At 49.0% G+C, this 24,685-nt stretch overlaps 2 protein-coding genes across 2 annotated transcripts; one reads left to right on the forward strand and one right to left on the reverse strand.

Annotated features, from left to right (window-relative positions):
- Positions 1-63: 63 nt before the first annotated feature.
- On the reverse strand, positions 64-13,551 carry LOC122368704 (xylosyltransferase oxt-like). Its single transcript, XM_043342904.1, has 13 exons — positions 13,546-13,551; positions 11,614-11,856; positions 10,338-10,541; positions 10,089-10,142; positions 8,988-9,205; positions 8,048-8,226; positions 6,805-6,875; positions 4,816-5,016; positions 4,177-4,361; positions 3,869-3,949; positions 3,294-3,446; positions 1,845-1,947; positions 64-286 (listed from the first exon to the last, which is right to left on the reverse strand). Exons 1-13 carry the CDS (start codon positions 13,549-13,551, stop codon positions 86-88), a joined length of 1,899 nt encoding a protein of 632 aa, XP_043198839.1. The 3' UTR covers positions 64-85.
- Positions 13,552-17,479: 3,928 nt separating this feature from the next.
- On the forward strand, positions 17,480-18,449 carry LOC122368514 (gamma-interferon-inducible lysosomal thiol reductase-like). Its single transcript, XM_043342506.1, has one exon. It carries the CDS (start codon positions 17,550-17,552, stop codon positions 18,171-18,173), a length of 624 nt encoding a protein of 207 aa, XP_043198441.1. The 5' UTR covers positions 17,480-17,549; the 3' UTR covers positions 18,174-18,449.
- Positions 18,450-24,685: the final 6,236 nt, after the last annotated feature.

Consider the following 24,685-nt stretch of genomic DNA (forward strand, 5'->3'; position numbering starts at 1 on the left):
GCAGATCCAAAACAAACGCAATTTATGTACGTCACTGAGTTACCATGTGTGACCGATAGGTCAGTCACTCGAGATCCGTTACCAGTCAGCACGTGCCATGGACCCACCTCTCCAGCCACGGGGCCAGCACGTGCCGCACGGTCTGGTGGTAGGGCCGGCTGAAGGCGGCGCGGAACCTGCCGCGTGCCGGGTCCCTCACGTCCGGTGAGAATTTCCGGGCAAAGAAGAACCGTGAGGAGAGTCTCTGTATGTGGCCGATGTCCCGCTCCTGAATTAGGGCCGGGCCCTGAGGGTAGTGGTCTTACACTTCATACTTGTTAAAAGTCATAAGTCGTACAGTAAGTATATGCTGTAAGTATGTGCTGCTATTAGAAAGATACAGATATATGCCAATACTGCATTGGTTCTCTGGGGGTGCTTAGCCCTACTAAAAAAAAAACAGCTCAGAAAAGAAATTCAGTCGTGATGTACTTTGTTGTAATCGTTTTTGCCTTGGCATTCGCACAAGGCGTATCGAACAGATAATAAATGATACGTTTTCTCATTTCTGGAAGACGGACACCGATGCAAAATACAAGAAAAGACGTCGTTTGGTGAGATATAGAGGATTCTTCATGGCTCCGAGTGGAAGATAAGGATATCTTTTCCAAGCGGGTTACTGAAAAACCGAGCGACGAAGGAGCGAGGTTTTTCTGTAACACGCGAGGAAAAGATATCCGATCTTCCACGAGTGAGCCATGAGGAATCCTATATCTTTCTATGTTGAGGTTTATTATTATTTAATAAAATATTATATTTAAATGCATTCATCTATGTAAAAATAGATTCAGAGTAGTTTGTTCTTATTTCATAAGTTTCATCCATAAACAACCATTTAAAATGTCGTTTGGTTATTGACCCATCATCACTTGAACTCTTGATTTTTCGCTATGAACCCTCGAGACCTTATCTTTGCATCTCAGAGGGATGCAGATATAACAAATTCTTATCTCTACATCTCAGAGGAGTGCGAGATAGAAATATCCCTGCACTGTGGACCCAATGGCAAATAAACCTCAACTAGAAAGATAAACAGACGGATGGGCACACAAATAGTCAGACACACCATTTGGACGATGTACATGAAAGCCTCTGAAAAGAAGTCAGCCATTCACAATACGCACAACAAATAATCGCCGAGGACGCACAGAGCTTACGCAACATATCACAAATCCATTTACCGATGAAAAGAGAGCCAATATCCATCCTATGACGCCTGCACAATGCTGCTCAGCTCATCGGATGGTAGAAGATAGTTACATCCTTAGAGATATTAAATGTCAGTTGTATATTATATATCCTATATCGATAACTTATGTAAGATCTCTTTGGTTTACCTATAGCTTACCTACGACCACAGCTAGTCCGGCAGTTGAGGTCACCCTGCCCCCCCCCCCCTCTCCCGCAGCGGGGCGGCCCATCTCTGTCGGTGCCGCCACAGTGCTCTCTGCAGACCGACATTATGGCGGCAGCAATGCGTGCGGACCGTTCCGGGGCGCTAATTAACGCGGCTGAGGTGCCGCAGAACGGAGGCAGCCCGCTCCCGGCAGCACCTTCTGATGAGGATTATAGTGGAGTGGGATGAGCCTCAGGAAAGGCTGAGAAGCTACCTAAACTACCCAACGATACTTACGACTGAGTAGATAGTCCAGGAGCTCGTTCACGTGAGCCAGAGACCCAATTAAATAAGCCAGATAGCATCAAACACCTCAGAGAGCCGCCCAAGACGTTCTTACTCGTCCTCCCTTGTCCCTGTGAAATGACCCAGAATCATAGTCCTAGCCCGCGCGAGGTCATGACCTGACCTTTCCGCAGAACTCGGCCTTATCCTGGTGTCGGCAGAGACGGTCCGAATTTTCGCCCTCAAACCGCTTCGGATGATGTAGTTTGGCTCGGAGAATAGTGCCTCTGTGGGATTAATGAAAACATTTATCAAATATTGCATAAGTGTATAAATAAGAGCAGCTTACGTGTGCGTTTTCAGGAGAGCTATATTATCGTTTACATCGTCAAACGCAGCTTCGTACTCGCTAAGCATTCGCAGCTACAGGTAAATTCAGCCATTGACCTAATAAAAGAACAGAGTTGCATAAGATAATAAATGGCGCAGTATCTTTTCTGTTTCAATAAGAGGAATATTAAGTTCGTCGTTTCATACCGCCCATCTAGGATTATAACCTTATCAACTCAATGGTTGATGTTATTTCATTTCCAGTGAATATTTACACTCGATATGCGGTTGTTATCATCATTCATCTTCTCAACCAATTTCGCGATAGCATCATCAGGTAAACTCGCTTCAGATCAAAAAGGGACGATTCTGATAAATCATCACGCGTATCCGCAATACGTGGAGTCTTATGAGCATTTTTCATTGATCTACATAAGTGATATCGACACCGCTCGACCTCGCTGCAGTGTCTATGACCCTCCCCCTCCCGCACCATTACGCGGCATCCTGATTCCTGTTCCGTATCCGATTTCCCTACGCCCTGTCTATTGTCTAATGAATGCAACTACAGTTTCGGCTCAATTGGTGTCTCCAGGTGCAGTTTACCGGATGTTGCTACCCCGTACAATTGAGACCGAGTATCAGATATGTACCGATCAGCACGCTGACACAAAGCCTCTCTTGCATACTGTCGACGCTACAGTCACGAGGCGCAACTGCATGTGCCACTCGGCTTTCGTTCAACTGTCTCTGATCGTGTGACTAGTGTATGCGCCTAATGAGGAGTTATGTAACCAACTACTTGCCGGCACATCTGCTACCACGACCGGAAACATGCTTTTGCTAGACCACCCGGCACACATATAAGTACCATACACTAACTTGGCTCAGAGGAGAGTAGAATGAGTTAGCATCACTCTGAGGCTTCGTAATTAGGTACGCATCACAAGAACTGACTATCGTAATTAATGTTCATCAAAGGAAGTGGAGACATGTTGCCGAGTATCCGTCAATTATTGTACATTATTATTTATTACACAAATAAATTACCTTTCTGCTGATAAAGAATTAATATTCTCTTCCCCGAAATGGAAGAGAAGGAGAAGAACTGCCTTGTAGCAGTTACTTCTACGACCAAGTGCTGTCACTCATAACCTTCATGATCATTGAAAGTGCCAGTAGCAAACGGAAAGTCACAGTGTCGATAAGCGACATGAAACGAGCTCCAAGTCCGGCACAGATCAGCGTAGCCATTTCCGTCCGCGGCCGGTGCTCGGAGATTGTCTCATTTCCGCGATCCTACCTGTGTGGCGAGTTCATGAGAACGGTGGCAAAGAAACTCTCGTCCGGAATGATGATGAGCCGCTGCAGCAGCGTCCAGCGAGCGAGCTCGGAGTGGGGCAGCTCGTGGACCAGATAGAAGACGAACTGACGATCCAGGGCCTTCCACATGGAGCTGGGTGCAGAGAGACCATGGTCACTGGTCAGTGGTCAGCGGAGCAAGGGTTACGCGGCGTCATGGAGGGGCACAGAAATCCTCCGGTTACGGAGGATGGGGGAGGGATGGACGGGCAAAAGGGGTAGAAGAGAGAGAGAGAGAGAGAGAGAGAGAGAGAGAGAGAGAGAGAGAGAGAGAGAGAGAGAGAGAGAGAGAGAGGTGGGGGAAGAAAAGAAGAAGAAGAAAATGCTGATTACGTCGTGCACGCAGCTTTGGTGCATGATCGCTGGACATCTGAGAAGCGCATATAAAATATTTGACAAGATTATCGGCAACATAAGCATGACTGTGTGACCCGACGCGGCACAGATCACAACACAGCCTGTCCTGGGACTCGACGCGGCACAGATCACAACACAACGTCCTGTCCTGGGACTCACTGGCCGGAGATGGGGATGTTCAGCTCCAGTCTGACATCGCTAGGACGAGAAACATTGAAAATGAATCCGTCACAGCCGTACCTGGAGGGAGACAAACACGAAAAATGCATCGTCACAAGGCCTCAGTAAGAACAACTAAATATTTTAACTCCAGCCAACCTGTATTGCCTATTTGCGCACACACATACAGCTTTATAAATAAGCAGGCATAAACGCAAAGTTGAAAATTTGCTAAACATATGAGCCGTTTAATAATAATGTCTGGCTTCTTTCGCTGGCGTCCCATTCGTGATCGATTCTTTTCTTACATTGCGAACACCCTGTTCTCGTCCTCTGGCGTGACGAACTTTCTCTCGCCGGGATGGAGCAAGTTCCTGCCCCGGTAAGGCGCGAGTGTCAGCGCCAGGTCAGCCGCCGACCGCAGGGGCAGGTCTCGGCCGCTCAGAGGAACAGCAAAGTCCCACGGGCCCATCCGCAGCAGTTCAGCGAGGCACTGTCGCAGTAGCACATAGCCAGTCGTCGGTGGAAGAACCATATGCAATGTCAGTGCACTTGTGATTGAAGTGGAGTCATGTGGCGGTAAAAAGACGAGGGGATGTTAAAAAGGAGAAGTTTAAATGTGAAAATGTCGGGTATTAGAAAATATTTCTTTTTTGTGTTAGAAAATATTGTTGATTAGGAAACAAAAATTAACAAGCAGAAATAAATTATTTGTTGAATAAGGAGGATAAATAAATTTAAGAACGCAACTTGAAAACGCTCAAAACCGCACTTCATGTACACAGAACTTTGGAAACTGGTCAAAGATTCAACTACAGTCAGGAACCCAACTTCAACTGTAATGATAACTTTGAAGTATGATTTTGCCAGCATTGAAATGGCATTCGTATATCAGACAGAACGGTTAGCTCAGCAGAGGGTTCTGTCCGCCTGACGTCTGACCTGACCTCGAGCTCGGCCCTGATGATCTTGTCGGAGCCCCAGTCGGTGGCGAAGGAGCGGCGCCGGGGGAGCAGGCGGAGCCGGTCCCTGTCCGGGTACCGGCGGGCCAGCGCGGCCTCCAGCTGCCGGTGCAGCGGCTCACTGCGACGGTCCACGTGCAGCACGAACAGGTGGGCCGGGTCGTACAGCAGCGAGAGCAGCTCCAGCTGCAATGGCGAGGGTAGGTACAGTTGGGTACAGGTTGATGGTCCACTACTCTTTATCCACCGGGTTCCTATGGCTCAGCATTGGCAGCAGCCGCCTGGTACCGGTAGGCTGTGCCGCATGACCCGAGAGTGAAACGGCACAGCCTACCCACACTGTATGACACCGGCTCGGGTCGCCTGGTAGAGCGATTTGACCGGACGCAGCGTCACACCGGCTGGGGGGGGGGGGGGGGTAAGGGTCAGGCCTGTCGATTTGGCTCGGCTCGGTGGATGAGGCGGGCTGGAGTGTGGTGTGGGGAGGGGGTGATGTGGGGAGGGAGTGAGCGGACCTGGGGCTGGGCGTGTGTGGTCACTTGTCGCATAGAACCGATCGTATCCCCCCACCAAAAAATCGTTTTAGAGATATTCACAAAACCCGTGGGGGGGGGGGTCAACCACCCATCTCCCAAGTGAGGTATTGCAGCAATAGAAAGAAAACAGGTCAGACACCAAATAATCTTTCTGAAAAGTGGACTAAACGCGAAGCCTCTCACCGAGAAATAAATATCCAGCATGTGAAGCGTTTCGAACCGGGCCCCTCACGACCGGTCAGTTTCACAGACGAGCACTTCTACGCTGAGCTACACCGGATGGTGGCTACGGCTGGAGCAAAGTCCGGCCGGGCGGGCGGCGGGGCCGGGAGGTCGGCGCAAAGTCAATGAATGTTTTTGTGTGTTCGGGTGCCGGTCACTCTAGCTTGGTGGAATGATGATGAATCATTTGCTAAACTTACAGCGTGGAGTCCCGGTTCGAGCCTCATCAGGGCTCCGGCTGCTTTTCTGAGTTAGGATGGTTTGATTGCTATTAGTGGTTGCGAGCCATTTATACGGTTTTATACATGCCGATTGATTGTTTGATTGATTGATTCATTCATTCATTCATTCATTCATTCATTTAAAACGTGCCGACATTTAGCATACGATTGACATCCAGCATCAATCTACCATTTGCATAAACGTATTGCCTAAATATCATGCATAGGCACAAGACCTATGGTTGCTTCGATACCGTGCCAAATCACGTATTGCACAATGCACAAGCAAAGTAAATTATACTCGCTGGGTCTTTCGTGCATTGTGCTTAGCAAAGACAGGAATGAAATTGTTAAGCGACGCAAAATGTGCAATGCAGCAAGTGACCACACACACCCGACCAGCCCCCATGGTCCACCAACACGTCCCACACCACTCGCCAGCCCACGCCAACCACTGAGACGAGCCTCTCCCCTCCCGCGCTGGTCTGACGCAACAGCTGGTCTACAAAGCGCTCCACCCGGCGACCCGAGCCGATGTCAAACGGCGTGGGTAGACTGTGCCGCATAACTTTCGGGTCATGCGGCACAGCCTACCGGTACCAGGCGGCTGCTGCCAATGCTGAGCCATAGGAACCCGGTGGATAAAGAGTAGTGGACCATCAACCTGTACCCGACTGTACACACAGACACATGGTTAAGTGATACAGCAGTGATACAGCAGCTCCAGCTACCGGGGTGCACACAGACATACAGTCCAGTGATACAGCAGGTCCAGCTGACGGTGGGCAGTACAGTCGGGCTCAAGTGATAGAGCGGTTACTTTCATTGCATTTATGCTGCATTGTTTATTATATGATAAACGATAAGTCGATTCTCATTTACTTTTACATCCTTTTACATACCAAGATGCATCACACGCATAAAATGCGATAATTTACGTCATACATCCACCGACAGATATATAAGATTATAACTTATAGTTATAAAGCACTAACCACTGCATCCAAACCGCTGTGGACCAGAATGTAAAAGCCGATCTTGACAGGGACTAAGGAAGAATGACGCACTGAAACAGAAAAAAGTCAAACATATACGGGCGCACACCACAAATCCAAACTAGACCTTTCCTTCTTACTTGTGATGTACAAATGATCACGTCGCAATATTAATAAGAAATAAGGAAAAGACATCATTCAGGCACGCGTCTTTATCATATCACAATTCACATATCATTTTTAGGCACATCCGGATGCACTGGGGTCTGTAGCGTGTCTGCGTCCTTTGCTTTGCTGAGTTCTTATTGACACCTCAATCGGAGAATCTTCCCGGCCAATGGTAATGCGACGTCTTTACATGTGTCAATTCCAAAGAACTGTAATAAAATGACTGCACCGACCGTTTGTATGTATTTACCAAATCTCAGCACAGATATTGGCTGGATCTTCCACGAAAACAATATTGGACGGAGAGCGAAAGTGAGAGGGGAGAGAAAGGGATAATCGGCAATATCCTGCAGCGCACTTAGCGCATACATTCAATTTCTCTTGAAAGAATGAAAAAAAGAATAAAGGAGGTTCTTCGTACCGCAGATCAATGGATGACCATTGCGTTATTTCGTATACCTACCGTATACTACTGCGCGAGTGCACCATTCAGATGACTGCACATTATAGAAGGGAACGTCAGATATCAGGCATTTTGCGCATCATGCGTTTCTCGGAGGCATCATGCCAATGTTTCGGTAGCTTTCCAGCGTCTTCAGAGTCAACAATGCCACCGCGCGGGGGTACAGCCTATACCTTCCGGAAAGAAGTTACTTAAAAATACAAAATTACGCTGCAGTCAAGTGAAACGTTGCCATCTTTTGACGCTTCCTTCTCATAACCTCATTCCTCTATACCCACCGTACGAGTATACTCGTCATATACCAGTTCTCTGCCCTCCCTCCTTCCGCGACCCGACCGCTACCGCTGACTGGTGGTACGGACCTCCACTCACCGCTGGCCGCTGGTACGGACCTCCACTCACCGCTGGCTGCTGGTACGGACCTCCACTCACCGCTGGCCGCTGGTACGGACCTCCACTCACCGCTGGCTGCTGGTACGGACCTCCACTCACCGCTTGCTGCTGGTACGGACCTCCACTCACCGCTGGCCACGGGTACGGACTCCCACTCACCGCTGGCTGCTGGTACGTACCTCCACTCACCGCTGGCTGCTGGTACGGACCTCCACTCACCGCTGGCTGCTGGTACGGATCCTGTCAGTCCGTCACTGCCACCGCTGACCCGAGGGGCGACCAGCTCGCTCGGTCGTCCCTCGCTCCACATAAACGGGGGCAGACACTCGGCCGAGCGACTGAAGGCTAACGAACAGAGCACCTGGCTGAGCTGCTCCCGGCACTGGGCGGAGTGGGTTCTGTCGGCATAAGGGTCACACCCGACTCCGATGGCGGTCATAGCTGACCAAACTGTCATACCTGACACGCAGTGGCTTATTCTGTGTTTCTTATCCTACAAAGAGGTACGTGAAATAAGTGAAACGAGAAATAAGTTCACTGAGAAAATGTTGGACGAGTACCTATGCATTTTTTTATTTTTCCTGTGTGACAAAATGATTATTCGCTAAATAGAATAGATTTTAATATTTTTTGGCTATGTGGACAGCTCCAACATAAGTTACGTCTAGGTTTTTTTAACTACTCCGCCACCCATTATTAGGTGACGAGTGCCCTCACCCTCAGCCCAGCGACTCACAGCACCTTACGTTAGCACCAGACAAAAATAAAAAAGGTTTGCTCTTGGTCTGATATTTACCTCCCAACGCAGTGCGGATGACAATATGGTGTGGTTTTGTGTGAGGTTTTATTCTATTTTATTTTACCGAATGTGGTTAAATGTCGTGGGCGGACCTTATCGGAAGGAAGGAACAATGCAATCATCGCCATAAATTGACGGAGTCGTAAAGTATGCGCACATGGCCGAAAGTTGTGTACATTAAACTGTTAAATTTACGAGCGGCACCCACCACCGAATGTAAAGAAATCCCTAAGCCCTGCTTTCTATGAAACGGACCGGAGCTGACAGGATTGCGGTCAGAGCTGACGGGGGTTGCGGTCGGAGCTGTCAGGGGTTGCGATTGGAGATGACAGGTTCTAGCTCAGGGTGTCGCTGCCTCACGTGGCCAGGATGAAGGCAGCCCTCTGCCGGAGCCGGTCCGGGCCATCGACCTGACCCGAGCAGACGCCGTGGTAGCCGGCGGCCGCGGCGGCCTGCCGATCTCTGGGGCAGCTGAGACCGAACACCAGGTCAGCCGGCTGCAGCCGCTCCTCCACAGTTACCGCCGGGTAGTTCCTGACGCCGGCCTCCAGCAGCGACCGGTACTGGAGGTGCACCACCTGAGGAGGGTACAGGTACCAATACGGAACGGTGCTGAATGTGGACCGCCTTGCGGGGCAGATAAGGTGGCGCAGGAAGCTAAATGACCAGGAGCCAGATAACACTTTGACTTATTTTGCACTGCAGCTGAACAGTCACAAGCAGGGATGCGGAGCCGGAGCCGGAGCCGGAGCCGGAGCCGTGAAACAATATAGCCCGGAGCCGGAGCCGGAGCCGGAGCCGTCAAAAAAGGGGGCGACTCCGGCTCCTTTTCTTAAGAGGAAACAATTATTTACCTGGTTCGGTTTGACAGTACAAGGCGTAAAACAATGAGGTATTCAAAATAGCCTTGTTATACAAATACAGAAGCAACGTGTACCAATCCCATCGCCTTTTTTCTTCCACCAGTATTTAATTGATCGCATAGGGGATGTACTGAGTAGAAGCCGGAGCCGGAGCCGCCGGAGCCGGAGCCGCCGGAGCCGGATCATTTTGCTCGGAGCCGGAGCCGGAGCCGGAGCCGCCATGACATTTCACCCGGAGCCGGAGCCGGAGCCGGAGCCGATTTTTTTCTCCGGGGCCGGAGCCGGAGCCGGAGCCGTCTGAAATTTCCACGGCTCCGCATCCCTGGTCACAAACTAAACAAAAACGCAATAGGGAAGCCAAAACTAAAAGGATAAGTTATTTCACAACCAGAACTACTTTACAAGTGTTTCTTTCATGTTATGGAACTCATGTTTCAAAGACATTTTACTTAGCTAGCGAACTTAATAATACAATTGGCAACAGAATAACACCCTGGTTGTATTCACATACACAACGTGCAGCATATGGCCAAATTACTAATTGGGCTGCTCCGTGACGGACATTACTGTCGAACGGAGATAGCACGAAAACACTCACCGCTGCATTGGAGTGATTGGTGTCTTCGAAACAGCTCACCATCAGCAAGATTCGCTGGAGTGTAGAGCACAATAGTGAGAACAATATGAATGCAAATACTGGGTTGCTTGCCTGATGGGTTCAGGGTTGACCAAAAACAGAAATAATGATTATGGCATAATATCGCGTGGCGCGGATCAAAGCTGACAATACATTTCGATGACCGCGATAGGTGGTTTGTACATTCATAATATTTCAATAACATCCTACCTTCCTCCGGCCGGGGGCGGGGTCCCGTCCGCAGAATTCGTTGCTGAAGCGGAACGCGCAGGCCCGGTGTCCCAGACAGCGCTGAAGGGTGGGGCACGGGTCGGCTGACCGGTCACCGCTCTCAGGGGGCTGAGACAGCCGGTACACCACCCACGGGGGCGCGGAGTCGGGATCCGGTGCCGGCGGTGTCAGCCGGTACTCCAGCTGCAGTGTGCAGGGCAGAGAACAAACAGGTATAGAGCAGGGATCGAACAGCGAACATTGCCTGTCGGATTTGCAGGGCCATATACATAAGTATTTGTGAATGGAAAAACAAAAAGGTCACATAATGGTGTCCTTTTTTACAGATTATTCAGACAAGCATTTGGCCTACTATCACAATTGCCCAGGTCATTCAGATAAGTATTGGACCGACTACGACAAATTATATGCGAGGCCAGACACTGTAACTATCGGTACGGTGAATGATATGATAAAATTACATCCACCTGAGTACAAATTGCAGCAAGACCAAGAGAAGGTAACTAAATGGCAAATATATTTATTTAAGGTACGATCACAGCTTTTCTAAATACGCAACTGATTAATCAGATGTCAACATGTCTCGTTAGCTAAAACACACGGTTGGCAGATTATTCCGTAACCTGTGAACTGTTCATGCGTATCACAACCTGTGTCCCGAATTGTCAGAAGGCTAAGCTCTTGAGCCAAATTACATCAGCGTGTCACGCAAATGCCGGCTATGTCAGAAATCCTTCAGCAACATCCACCATAATTTGAAGAACGGCTTAAATCTGACATTCCAAGAATCTCATGGCTGTTTCACACTAACGTGACCGTTGATTTGAATTCCAAATCCCCAGCTCCCTCACCCTTAATTTCGCTACTAAAATAATAAAGAAATGAAATACAGGACGTGAAACAGCACCACAGTTGCTCAAGTGAAGCGAGACAAGACATTCATTTGCCAATAACTGCTCATTTAGCCTGCCGTATCAACACTATACGCTGGCAGTGCAGTATAACGATTCACTATCGATTTCATCCCTGTCCTGGAGCGCTAACTGTTCAGCTCCAGTCCCTGCCTGGACTCCTGCCGACCCGCCGCGCACGGGAGCCATGCGGCACAGTCTACCTCCAACAGAACCAACAGATCACAGCAGCGCGGTGGGAGAACGAAACAGCTATCACTTCCGACGGGCTACAGCACATATCCATCGAGCATTTAGTAAATCCCCATCGCTCTCGCCGCAGTGCAGAGCTGGAGCATTCTCACCTCACCAATCACGGTCGTACTCGTGCAAGTGATCATCATGTGTGGCTTCTGTTCAAGTAGCTCAAACTGTCGTCGCAGTGGCGCTCCGGGCTCGTAAAAAGAGTAGTCGTCCAGCTCAGACCGGGCTGTCATCAGGAGCGTCCACATAACCAGTGGCAGCAGCATGGCTTCCAGCGGACACGGCGGACACGCGGACACAGACACACTGACACTAGTGAGCAGCACGGCGGGGTCCACAGCTGACTGTGGCCAGGCGCGGGGACGGGCAGCGACACTCGGTCAGTCAGCAGGCGGAACGGCTCGGTACGGCTGACCCACGCGGACCCCATCGATTGCACCTGTGGTGTGTGGACATGGGCGCCGTCCCCAACCACCCCTCGCCAGGGGTCAATACGGACGGGCGACGTCACCTGCGGCCACGCGACCCACTTCCAGGAAGGGCCGAGACCCACCTACCTAAGCGAAACCATTAATGGCCGATGTACTGCTGATGTAATGCTGATTGTGCAAAATGGTCAGCAGTCAGCGATAATGTCTAGATGAGCATTTGCTGTGTACTGTGTAGTGTAGGTATATGTGTTGAGGTCCCGTCGATATGTTTGAAGCCTTCCTCCAGCCGCGCGGTCTCGACGCTTGAGTGATCGGCCGGCCGTTTTGGAGGTAGACTGTGCCGCATGGCTCCCGAGAGCGGCGGGCCGGCGTCAGCCCAGGCAAGGACTGGAGCTAAAGTGATACCGTTTCACAACAAACGTACCGTACCAGGCCATCCCTTCTTCTGCTCTAAAAAAATCGAGTATCCACTTTTTACTATTCTGTCGGTGCTGTAACTTACAAATAACTTCACAAAGAGTTCTGAAACCCATCCTCCATCTAAACGGTTGTATACGAAAATATTTGAAATGAGCTGTTGTTAATTTCATGATGTCAAAGAACAAATTGATCAAAAATACGGTTTTTGGACTTGTTTGCGTGCTCGAAAGCTTACCTTCAGTAGGTTTTAGCCGTTTTCACGACGGGCTATCCGGCGAATGCACCTGATTTGACCATATCTGCATCTAATCTCTTTGACAGCAAATATCTTCATTTTATGAATTTATTTCAGTGTTTTAATCGATGATGCTCTCTGATAATATGACAAAGCAGGCATATAAGCAATTAGTGCAACCCTAGCTGATAGCTGCTAAGAGACACACTGAGCCTAGTTTGACCAAATCTGCACCTAATCTGCACCAGATGTGTACCAAATGTGTACCAGATGGCCATCGTGAAAACGGCTATTTAGACCACTAAAAGGTCAACAAGCAGCCCAAGGAATTCCATCCCTGATCTCTTAGCAGAATTAACTGAGCTGTGCAGCTGTGCCTGGCGATACAGAGGGAGGCAGAGTAGCCTCTCTCCTCTCTCCGTCCCCGGTCCTCCGTTAATGGCGCTGTTTGTCGGGCCGGCCGCGATGATGGTCGATTTTACCGCCGGCAGCAGCCCGAATCACGGCCTCACACCGCGCTGCATATCAATGACTGTGCGACCGACAGCTGCCTGTGAGCACCTGGTGCCCTCCAGACGGCTACCAGACAGCCTCAGTCAGAGCCGACCTATTGGCGATCCCGGCTCATCAGTAGCCGCTGGTGTGTCACTGGGGTTCGCTGGGATTAATGAGAGTGATTAGTGTCACGGACCGGCTGGCTTTCCCCGCCGCAGTGCAGCAGTCGAGGCTGTCGAGGCTGGGGATGATCAGATTTCTAAGACATGACATTGGTGGGATGATCGAACAGCTGAGCGGTGAACACGCTTCTCATGTGACGGGAAGGAAGCATAAAGACGAGTGCGCCTACCCACAGACGGTAATGTAATGCTATACAGGAGCGCAATGGTCATCGAGTGGCTTGGAAGGGATGTACTCGGTGAATGACGCTAACTAGCGTGGTGACTGACCGTCATGGGTACTGACTTGGTGTCAATTGATCTAACGATCAATGTTATAACAGATCGACTCAGTGCGTGTTGTCACGTCCTGTCGGGCGGTTGGACGAATGGGGTTCCGATGATGATACATACGTGCCGACTGGCTGTACCAATGCTGTGACAAAGCTCGCTCTGCGTAACTGCATTTGACAGAGTCGTTTTGCTGGTGGTGACCTTCAGTTGGAAGTGGTCTAATTGTCGAGTCGAGCTCCGCTCGAGTGAGACAGCGCTCCAGCGCGGCTCGCGGACACAGCGCCGCGCCGCTCCGGTCTGTTTATCAAATTGAATTTCGGTAGCCGGGGCACGTCGGCCTTTCATTCTGCGCGACGACCGCCCACTGGCACCGAGGCCGGGCGGCGACCCCGTCAGTACAAACGCACCCGCCCCCGTCCCCACCCCGCCGCCGAACGCGGCTCAATCAAATGGCGACATCGGGTCCACTGTGGACAGTGCTAATGTGGACATTGCTGGTCAGTGTGTATTGATTCACCTTGCCATGCTACTGTTTTCTATGTCAATATTGTTTTATAACATAAAGTTGTCTTTGTATCCGCTTCTAAACAAAAAATGCAGCTAGGCTCAATTATTTTTAGCAATTGTTGATTATCGTGTAACTCTTTTGGGGATTTATGGACACACTTTATGTTTTATACGCATGCATGTAGGTTTTGAAGGCGTACAGCTAACACATTACCCATCTTCAGCAACTTTAAAACTTATTTATCTCCTAATTCACTCATGACTCAAACGATTAATCAACCTCTTTTGTTACTGTATTTTTATCCTTCACGCATGAAAAATGACGAACTGAAGTTTTTCTTTTTAATGAGGCATCCAAACTGCAGCTCATCAGTCTCAGCTGAGTTGCCAAAGACCACGAGGAAAAAACAAAAAAGTTTTGCAGCGGAGTCTTCTAACAAACATACTTTCAATCGCAACTTTAGGGATATGGAACGATAAATCGAGAGACGGCAGGAATGAAAACGTTCTATAAGATAAAAAATTACAGCCACAAAGCAATTGACAGATAAAAAAGAACATCGCGAACAGCCTCTTATGTGAACCAGTAGATGAACATTGAATATATCTGGTTTATATTAGCCATTGGTAGACTGGACCCAGACCCGTCTGAACATTTCTAAAACCAGTCAGACCCGGTCTAAGTTGGAGTCGAAACCAGTTGGACTTGTTCCCCATAAGTCGATGAACACAAATTATTTGTAGGTATCATTAGTTGCATAAAGTAAAACAGCCTTTTTTCCAACTGGGAATACTTTCGAGATCGAGTTACAGTGTGCTATGGAGCATAACATAACAAATGTTTTCTTTCCATTCATTTCATATTTTGCGATCAGGTTTAGTATGTAAGAAGTACCTAGCGTTTATGGTAGGACCCGGTTGGACCCGTCAGTACTACTTTCGAGGACCCGGTCCGGACCCATATGGGTCCAGACCGGTTCTATGGACTGGGTCCTCTGGTCCACATTTTGCCACTACTAGCACAGATTAACCCGCGCCCGGCTGGGGGTCCTGGATTTCCACGCCCTGCTGGGGGGGGGGGGGTGTTTGAACACCCCCCTTCTAACTCGGCTCCTGGGCCACTTAGCGATACGCGGAAGGCGGCGTTCGAAAGAGCGTCAAAAATAATGAGGAAATCACTTCGGTCAATTTTTTGGTCAGGTCAAAGGTCAGGTCACCAGAGGTCATTGAAGGCAAAATTTCGCCGATTTCCAGGTAGAATGTCGACAATTTCCAAGAAGCCAACGCATAACTCGGGAACCAATAGAGCTACAGCGCCGCGGAAAAGCGCATTCGATAGCCCTATTAACGCCCTTTCTGAGTAATTCTCTCAGATTTGACCTAACGTCAACGGTTTTGCCTGCAGGGGGCAAAAACTGCAAAAATAACCGATTTTTTTTCGGAAACAGTTTTTCTGCAATAATTTTTGACCCAAGCCATGTACGGGCTTACTTTTACCGGCATCGTGTTCCTCTCGTCAAGACGCATCGAATGAACTATAACTTGACCTTGAAAGGTCAACTTGAAAATTTGACCTCAGGTCAAGGTCATGACCTGACCGGAAAGGGTCATGTTGCATATCAGTCGGTCCGTATCGTCGAGCTGAACACATCTAAGGCGTTTTCATCGCTCTAGCATGCCTCTATCTAAAGTTATTTGCGAAAAACTGTTAGATACCATTCGTGACCTAAGATGACCTCAGGGCATAAACAGGGGTCACGGACACCATTTTCATGTTCAGTGTGTCTAAACCACTTGTAATTCAGTGTTTGGGAGTGTTTATAATGTCTTTCGTCCAAAGTAGGCGCATTTCAATTTTCTCCCATTGACTTATAATGGGGAGGTCGCAAAATTGACCTGACCTTAGGTCATCGATATCAAAATTCTGAGATATACATTTTGTACACGCTATTGCTCTGAGCAATCACTGAAAGTTTCAAAGCGATCGGTCACTCAGTGTAGCTATGACAGACATTGAAACTTTTTATGAGGTGAGGTCACTTCAAGTGACCTGGTGACCTGACCTTGAATGACCTTGGTCTGAAATTTTCACAACATGTGTAGAATTGATGTATGATAAGGTGTACCAAAAACGGCGGCGCGGAGCGCCGCTGTTTTTGAGATATTCGCGAAAAACCACAAAGGGGGGGGGGGGTGTTCAAACACCTCCCCCCAGCAGGGCGCGGGTTAACAACGATTTTACCGAAATCGGCCTTTTATCCACGAATGACGAAAGCATATCACCCATCTCAACGTTTGAATGCAAGCTGGACACTTAGAAACGACCGAAACAGCCGAGGATAAGTCGGGAATCAGATGAAATTTGAGAATAATCAAACCCTGATAGATGTCCTATCAAATCATTGAAAAATATATTGAGGGGAAGAGCCAGGTTGCATCTCGTGACCTCCCTTTATATCCACACGCAGAGAAAACACCGCGTCGACGGACGACGACACGCGTGTCCAAAATTCGATCAAAGACTGTTTGGTTACGATCAAAACTGGCCAACGACTGAAACTTGAATTTGCCCCCCCCCCCCCCACGACACTGATCACACACTGATCACGCACTGATCACTGACCACTGATTACTGACCACACATGCCTTCCAACAGACTATGTTTTCAGAACACTTCTGCCGGGCTCTTCTGCAATTTCAAACGTCCTATACAAACGTTACGGCATATAGTGTGATCACGCCGAGGGAGCGTGACTGTCCTGCAGGGACGGTGACACAAGCGGTCAGCCCGACTCTGCCAGTCACCTCCGGTCGCCAGTCACGCCTGGGAAACCACCAGCCGGCGCGCGACATCTCAGCACGGCTGGGCGCTTACAACGTCAACGCTTGCGCATTAATTTTTTTTCTTCGAAGCAGCTTATCATGCAAGTCTTTGATATGTTTATAGAAAATATGACATTTATAGGTGCTTTACCGTTGCATAAGTATTCCGTTTGTGCCCTGGGATTAAAGTATAGCACAAACCAAAAATTACTTCATTTGTTCCCCTTTCCTAACCTCTCGTTTAAAAACAAGCAAGACTGTCAGCTTTTCTACGATGTATGTAGTCATTTGACGCGAGCATTGCTGCATTTGATCAACAATGACTAGCACTGCTTGCTGAGTGCACTTACGTACACAGAACCACACATTTGTGACGGCGAGCCTATCTCACCAGGCCGCGACACCTGCTGTGTAAACACGCTGCCCAAAAACGGTGTGTCACTCTGAGAGGACGCGAGCAGGGCGTGGCAGGAACACCCCAGCTGGGGGGGGGGGGCGACGGAACCCCCCACCTCGGGCTGTGGGAGGTGGACAGGTGTGAATTTGTCCGCGGCGCTACAGCAACTGCGGCCGCTGCCCCGCCGGCCTATATAACTCGGCAGTCTTCCCACCACCGTCTATTAGAGCAGGTCCTGTCCGTGTCAGTCTGTCCGCACCTCTGACCCTCCGCCATGGCTCCGCTGCTGCTGCTCCTGCTCGCGCTGAGCTCTCTGACTGCCGCGCTGCCCGCCGAGCCAGCGCCGCTGGTTCTCGGCGTCTACTACGAGGCGCTGTGCCCCGACTCGCGTGACTTTGTGGTCGACCAGCTGAACACCACCTACAGCCGGGTTCCGGAGATCATCACGCCGATTCTCGTGCCCTGGGGCAAGGCGTCAGTGGATGCCGACGGCGTCATCTCGTGCCAGCACGGCGACGAGGAGTGCTGGGGCAACCGGCTGCTGGCCTGCGTGGCCGACGCCGTCAGCGCGGAGGCTGTCCGCGTGGGGGTCATCTCCTGCCTGATGGACAAGCAGCGCTCGCTGCACCGCGACGGGCCGGCCTGTGTGGCGGCGGTGGGTCTAGACTGGGAAGCGCAGACCGGCTGCGCCGCCGGTGACCAGTCGTACCAGCAGGCGCTCCAGTTCGGACAGCAGACGGACGCCCTGCAGCCGGCGCTGACCTTCGTGCCGACCATCACACTGGACGGCAGCCAGGGCAGCGCCGACCAGCAGGAGGCCCTCTTCACCGACCTGCTCAACACGGTCTGCGCAGAGTGGCAGAGCCGCTACGGACAGACGCCCGACGGCTGCCTGTGACCGGTTGGCTGTCTGTGACAGGTCATCTGCCAGGGACAGGTCAGCAGTGACAGGTTGGCTGTCTGTCACAGGTCTGCCCAAGGCTCTAAATACATACAAAGGATCTGCCTTTCCAGACGAGCCTCTTACTTTTGACGGTCACTGCCTGTGATCTGCCATCGGTGTACCTTCGTGGGGAAGCAAGCCCTTTGTGGCGCTTTCTGACCGTTAAAATGTGGCTCTGTTGATCATTATTTTTTATAATACATTAATGGAAGCAATCAATCAAATTGTTCATTATACCTAATGCATTGCTCTAGCCCTCACCCGCACATGGGGGGGGGGGGGTTGCCACCCCCCCCCCCCAGGTAGTCTTTCTGCTCTGCACTTAACATTTTTAGAGCTAGAAGCCTGATTTTTCGTATAGCTTCTCCTCTATCCTTTCTTAATGTCCACTGAAAATTTCAAGTTTCTCTGGTTTTCGGTTTTGGATATATGACCTTGTTTTTTCAGGTCATGTCATGACCCAAATGACCAATTCTCAACATCTTGCGTTGGCTATGGGCCTTGTGAGCTTTTGACACCTTGATTTCGGCCTTTTTTGCCAGTCTTACCTCCCACCTATCAATGAACATGCTGTTCGACGATGTACAGATGTCAAGGTCAGGGTCAAGGTCAACCTAGGTCATCTAAAATAATTGCGTTTTAGGCAAGCTAAATTTACTTTTCGTGAAGTTTTTTGATTGCATTTTTGATAAAGGCTTCTCAGATCATGATTTCATGTAATATGGACACATAAACAATCGGTGCACACATCAGTATACACACAGACACACACAGACATACAAATACATATCATTGACCTTGACCTAACCTGACCTGAAATGACCTCAGCAGCAAAAACCTGGTCGGGTAGTGTGACAAAGAGGCTCTAGCTGGCTTGGCACCAGAAAACGGCATCGTCATCGGTATATGATAAGCAGCGCACTTGATATCCAACGGTGACCCAAAACAGCAACATTTTTTAGTTTGACCTGACCTGGAAGGTCAATGAATGACCTGAGAAGGTAAAACTGGGTATCATTGGATTTGTCTCTTCCCAAAGAATCTTTTTGGTCTTTACCGCGAAGCTCTATCTCCAACAGGAACGAAATGGCGCGGGGGATAACTCACTATGTAAACCTCAGTGCCACCCTCCTTCGAGAACGCAGTGCCCTGTAGCCTCAGTGTCCGTGAAGTGTACCCTGCTCCTCTGAAGACGCAGCGAGCGCCGGCTGGTGGTTTCCCAGGCGTGACTGTCAGTAGGAGGTGACTGGCAGAGTCGGGCTGACCCGGTCACCGTCCCTGCAGGACAGTCATGGCCAGTGGGCGCGACTGCACAAACAGATGTAGACATAAGGAGCTGCGGTATATGGTTCCCAGCTGATTGTTTGATTATATTTCTTTTGGTCACTACATAAGCCAGGGAGCTGAAGTAATACTATTTACTCTAAAGTCGATGAAATCTTATGAGATTTAATTTTCTTTGGCGTAACAAAAATTACCTAACCGACAAGAAAGTTGTTAAAACCGACGGGCAAGCTCTGAAATCTTCTAATCCAAATATGTCCTTTCTAGTCATTAACGAACAATGATTCAATGTGAAAATTCGTAGCAATGTGGATATAGCAACAGGCAACTTATTTGATAGTAACGTGTGTTGGTGTTTCCTCTTCGTGACACATTTTTAGTTGACAAACTGTGCACTTTTTCCGGTTTGGGTTCATCAATTTCTGGTTTCCATTCTGCTGAGTTTGTGCCTGTCAGCGCGCGCGCTCGACTAGGCTCAATTTGTCTGCAATGACAGCCACTTGGCGGCTCCTCCCCGCCCCGCCCCGCCCCCGCCCCCGCCTCCGCCGCCGCCGCCGCCTCGGTCCGGTCCGGCCCAGTGCAGTCAAAACAAGCCCGTCACATGTAATTGCACGAGCGGGCAGTCGCGATTGGCGAGTCCCGAGGGCCAGCTGGGTGCGCCGAATATGCCTCCAGTCGACGAGCGCGGCGCACAGCCGGCCGACGCGGCGCGGCGCCAAGATGGCTAATGTCGTACACAGACGGGGGCAGGAGTCGGCTATAGGGTTTAGGGGACACTATACAGTCGTTCTTTGATGTGAGCGTATGAGCTCGGTAGGCTTGGGCTGATAGCAAAACAAAAAGAGGCGAATGGTAGACTTCGGTAGTAATTCTAAAAATCGGTAGCGGTAAATAGCCGAGCAAAACTATCAGTTTTGACATTTCAACTCGAGGCAAAGCCATATGAATGATTGAAGTAAATTGTTCAATGTTCAGTCTGCACGACCAATGCATACGTACATACTCATGCGTTGCACAATATCTGATAAGTATCTTCAGCAACAATAACATTAGAAAAGATTCCTTATGAGATAAAAAAGGCGCACTGGAATGATGAGATTGCCTTGAGGTGAATTGTCAACCGACAAACTATCGCGATCATATGTCCATATGTATTCATCAAAAGGACGCCACAGCCCGCATATGGAGCCCTGCTGGAGCTCTAGGATTCCTCTATTTTCCCTGACCGGAGGACATGAAATTATTCAGTCGGGCTTAATGATTACCATCTGAGACTTTCGAGGTTCCAGCTCTGTCCACATCCTGTACTGCCGGAACAGGAAGGCGCAACTCCGAGGGTATCTTTGAAGCTGCAGATGATCAAACGAGCGCCGGCAGGCTCCCCAGAACCACCAGGCTTTGGTGCCCTGTCGCGGACGCCGTGCCCAGAACCACCAGACTTTGGTGCCCTGTCGCGGACGCCGTGCCCAGAACCACCAGACTTTGGTGCCCTGTCGCGGACGCCGCGGACAGGGCGCTCTGTGATTAGCCGCAGTTGACTTCGTAATTATGTGGTCAGAGAGCGAGTGATTGTTTTTCTGTCTGGTGTGTAACTAGTTTATCAACTGTTCAGTTTCAGGACATTGGCTTGGCAGTTGGCTACAGACATGTGCCTGCTGTCTATCGCTCGTTGACTCTTCACAGCTTTTGCTTAGACGTCGCACGTTCTAGAGACGTTACGTTTAACAGTAACATTTTGTGTCGCTAGAACGAACGATGGCTATGTAGATTGACAGTAAATAGATCACATTTTAGTTACTTGCCGGGCGTTCGGCGCATCCCTTCCCCATAGCCTCCTGCCCCGCGGTCGTCGGGTCATGTGTGTCTGACGTCACATACGCCTGGGGCTATACGACCACCGGACACTGATTTCTGTCGACCTGAACCGAAAAACTGCACTTACATTCATAAAAATGAGCTAGGAAAGACCCGTTTATATGAAAGGGAAATGAAGACTAGCGATAAAAAGATACCTAGAAGTAGACCTAAATCGAATTAGGAGTTCGGACTTAACCAGCGCCCTGGTGGGGTCTGCTTATAACGCGACCTGATGGGGGTGGGGGGCTATTTTTGCCCCTCTCGTATCTCAGAAACTACTGGACGGATCCACAAAATTCAAACGGTGTTCGAAAGCCCAGTCAAATTTGTCGAAGGAAATCCAATTTCATTGACCTCGGGGTCACTGATGACGTCACAGGTCAGGTCAAAAATAAAATGTTTTGCCGGTCACGGGTCGAATGCGCTATAACATCGAATAAAACGCATTTTATCGAAAATCAGCGATAGGGCGTCAGCTCAGTTGCCTAGTGCATATGTTGCTATTAGAGGTCACTGATAACACCAGGTCAGGTCACAGGTCAGGTCACCAAGGATAAGCACATGAACCAAATTTTAAGTAGGGCTGTGTTGTTTTATGGCCAATTTTTCATTTCAAACTCAATGGTGTTGATTATAAGACTATCAGAAACGATTTAGGTCAGTCACTTCCTGGTGGAGGTCAGGTCAATGTCGGTCAAGAAAGGTCAAATTTCAAAGTTGATTTTTTTTTGCAAAATGGGTATTGATTCAATGCAGCTCGTCACGGCGAGTCTAATGGTGGTCTTTGTTTTGCGCTACGTGGTCTAGAATTGCTAAAAATTGAGTTTGAAAAATTGACGTCATCAATTTTGAACAGTTTTTTCGCTATAACTTGGCCAAAAAGAGAGGTATCGATCTAAAATTTGGTATGTGAATAGAAGTCGGCAAGGGCTATCACATATATTGTTTTTTCCGAAAGTCGAAAAACTTTTTGGTTAAAAAAAAAATTATATTCAATTTTTTTTTGATCAAAATTCGAAACCTTTTGAAATTTCGAGATAGTCATTTTGTAGTCCTGGTACCTAATTCTACACCTTTTATGTCTTAGACGTTTTTCTGTATCATCAACGCTATAGGCCTGACAGCTCTTCCCACGAAACCTTTTATTGGGTCGAAAACGGCAGAACATGACGTCAGTCTGACGTCATTTGCGGCCAACCTATCATAGCCTCTGGAAATTTTTGGTCACAATGTGTAAAATTGATGCCCGGGAGGGTACTGAAAGTTTGGTGACGATCGGCTCCGCGGTTCAGGAGACATATCAAAATGTCTGGAGGGGGGGGGGGGCAAAAAATAGCCCCCCCACCACGCGGGTTCAAACAGTTGTTGAGACTGGTGCGAGTTGCGACAACTTGACTCTCATCATTTACGCGAACCAATTGACATCATCTCGTAAGCAAGTTTTGTTTTCCCGTCGTTTCAAATGTCTATGTGAATATCGGCCTCTGTTATATTCATTGCATGCAAATGATCGCTCTGAGAGCCTTGTTGTGAACAAGAGGCAGCTTCCGATCCATTTCATTTTCAGCATTGATCATCGATCAGTTTACAGAGTTGATTCGGTGCAGAAGCGTGGAGCGGCGGTCAACATGTCACGGGGGGTGGGGGGAGTCGGAATGCTGGCGACACGACAAACAATCGGCTGACTGGCACTAACGATTGAACTGTACATTAGTAATGCATGCTCCTTCTTACAAATTGTCCTAGATAAAGAGCACTCAGCGATGAACAAAGATGAACAAAATTGAGAATATTAGATAGAGATTATTGCGACAACGAGCTTATCGTGAGATCAATGTCTTAGCAAACGTCTTTTGGCTATTTAGTGTTTAATGTGTCGATGGATCACTTGTGTTTCTGCTGTGGGACTGCCGGCTAGCGTTATAAATTTTACACTTAAATCCAATTTGAAGTGGCTATTACATATTAAATCGCGAGTAGGTACAACGAATCTTTTAAACGTCGAGCCGATAGGCGAGACGTTTAAATGATTTTCTACCTACGAGCGGCTTAATAATTTTATCCCGTACCGCCGATATCTTCCGGGCGCTTGAAGGTAAAAAATACATTTTATCTAAAAAATAAGACACATTTCAGACTAGAAGAAGTGTCTACAAGACGTTGAACGTTGAACGTTGACGTTGAGTAGGGGCGGAACACCTTCAATTAAAGGGACCCTCCCACCTTAACATTATATTTGAGTTGAGATAGCCAAAATGGGGTCCCTGGCTCACAATTACCGGTTTCGGCACTCACAACATCGAGAAATGCCTTAAATCGGAAATATTGAATTTCAAAATTGCAGCATTTTGATTCAGAGGGGCTAATGCATAGGAATACCCCTCTGAATGTGTGACGTCAGCGCAGATATCTAACGATTTTTAAATGTTTGACTAAAACGTTTTGTAGCACGCGGTGGTATATGCTGCTTTGCGTGCAACAAGTGCCGCACTTTCAGCTGCCAAACTATTGCTTCCAAATAAAGTCGCTAGGAACAGCGGAGATCCCAAAAAGTAAACAAAAGTAAAAGTCTAATATCTTGAAAACCGGTGAATATTTTTCGGTGAAATTTGGTAGAAATTCGTTTTCGCTCTTTCTGAACCGAGCGACATCACTTTCATGCCAATTCATAAACTTTTTTGAAGGTGGGAGGGTCCCTTTAAGGGGGGCACTGCCGACTTTTGGTCCCATTCTTTCCATGCAACGCCCATAGGGCTAATGTTAAAATGCCAAAATCAAAGGGGGTCACGGTGCCCCGGTGCCCTCCCCGTTCCGCCGCCTATGTTAACAGTTTGTTAATCGTCTAGACGTTTAACTAATCAGTTAAACGACGCCTGATAATTTTCTCTCTTCGCACGTGAAGCAATTGTTAACACTGTCTACGGTGCGGGATAAGTGAACTTAACTTTGTCTGCCCCCTGTGTGCGAGTTAGTCAATCGGTCATCACTTGCCTGTTGGATCGCTGTCGAAAACTTCTCGCAATGCTCCTGTCTGCATGCATGTCTGCCCCTGACGGCCAGGGCCGGTACCACCATGAGGCCGTCCTACGCCCCGGGCGCTGCTCTGGCGGCGGGACGGCCTGGACGCAATTCAATCCACCCCTCGCAGGTCGTGTCGGAGCTGGTAATTCGATTTTCCGACAGAGTGGCTGTGTAGGTGGAGCTCAATGGCCAGCCCACCCATCTAGCTGAGGTTCAGATGGGGCATAACGGCGCCATAATTGCATAACAGGGGGTCATGTGCGGCCGTGTATGCTCCTACCTAGCATCGTGGATCTTCTGTGTTT

This window comes from Amphibalanus amphitrite, unplaced genomic scaffold, assembly GCF_019059575.1.
Source record: "Amphibalanus amphitrite isolate SeventyFive unplaced genomic scaffold, NRLGWU_Aamphi_draft 000032F_arrow, whole genome shotgun sequence".
Taxonomy (NCBI): Eukaryota; Metazoa; Arthropoda; class Thecostraca; order Balanomorpha; family Balanidae; genus Amphibalanus; species Amphibalanus amphitrite.

What these genes read in the sequence shown, in the direction of transcription:
- LOC122368704 (XM_043342904.1), bottom strand. An exon ending in CCAATCACTCCAATGCAGCG is followed by an intron (nt 9,206 to 10,088) that starts GTGAGTGTTTTC and finishes TACCCTCCTCAG; the next exon opens with GTGGTGCACCTCCAGTACCG. An exon ending in AGGCCGAGTTCTGCGGAAAG is followed by an intron (nt 287 to 1,844) that starts GTCAGGTCATGA and finishes CACTACCCTCAG; the next exon opens with GGCCCGGCCCTAATTCAGGA.
- LOC122368514 (XM_043342506.1), top strand. Translation starts at nt 17,550, where the DNA reads ATGGCTCCGCTGCTGCTGCTCCTGCTCGCGCTGAGCTCTCTGACTGCC.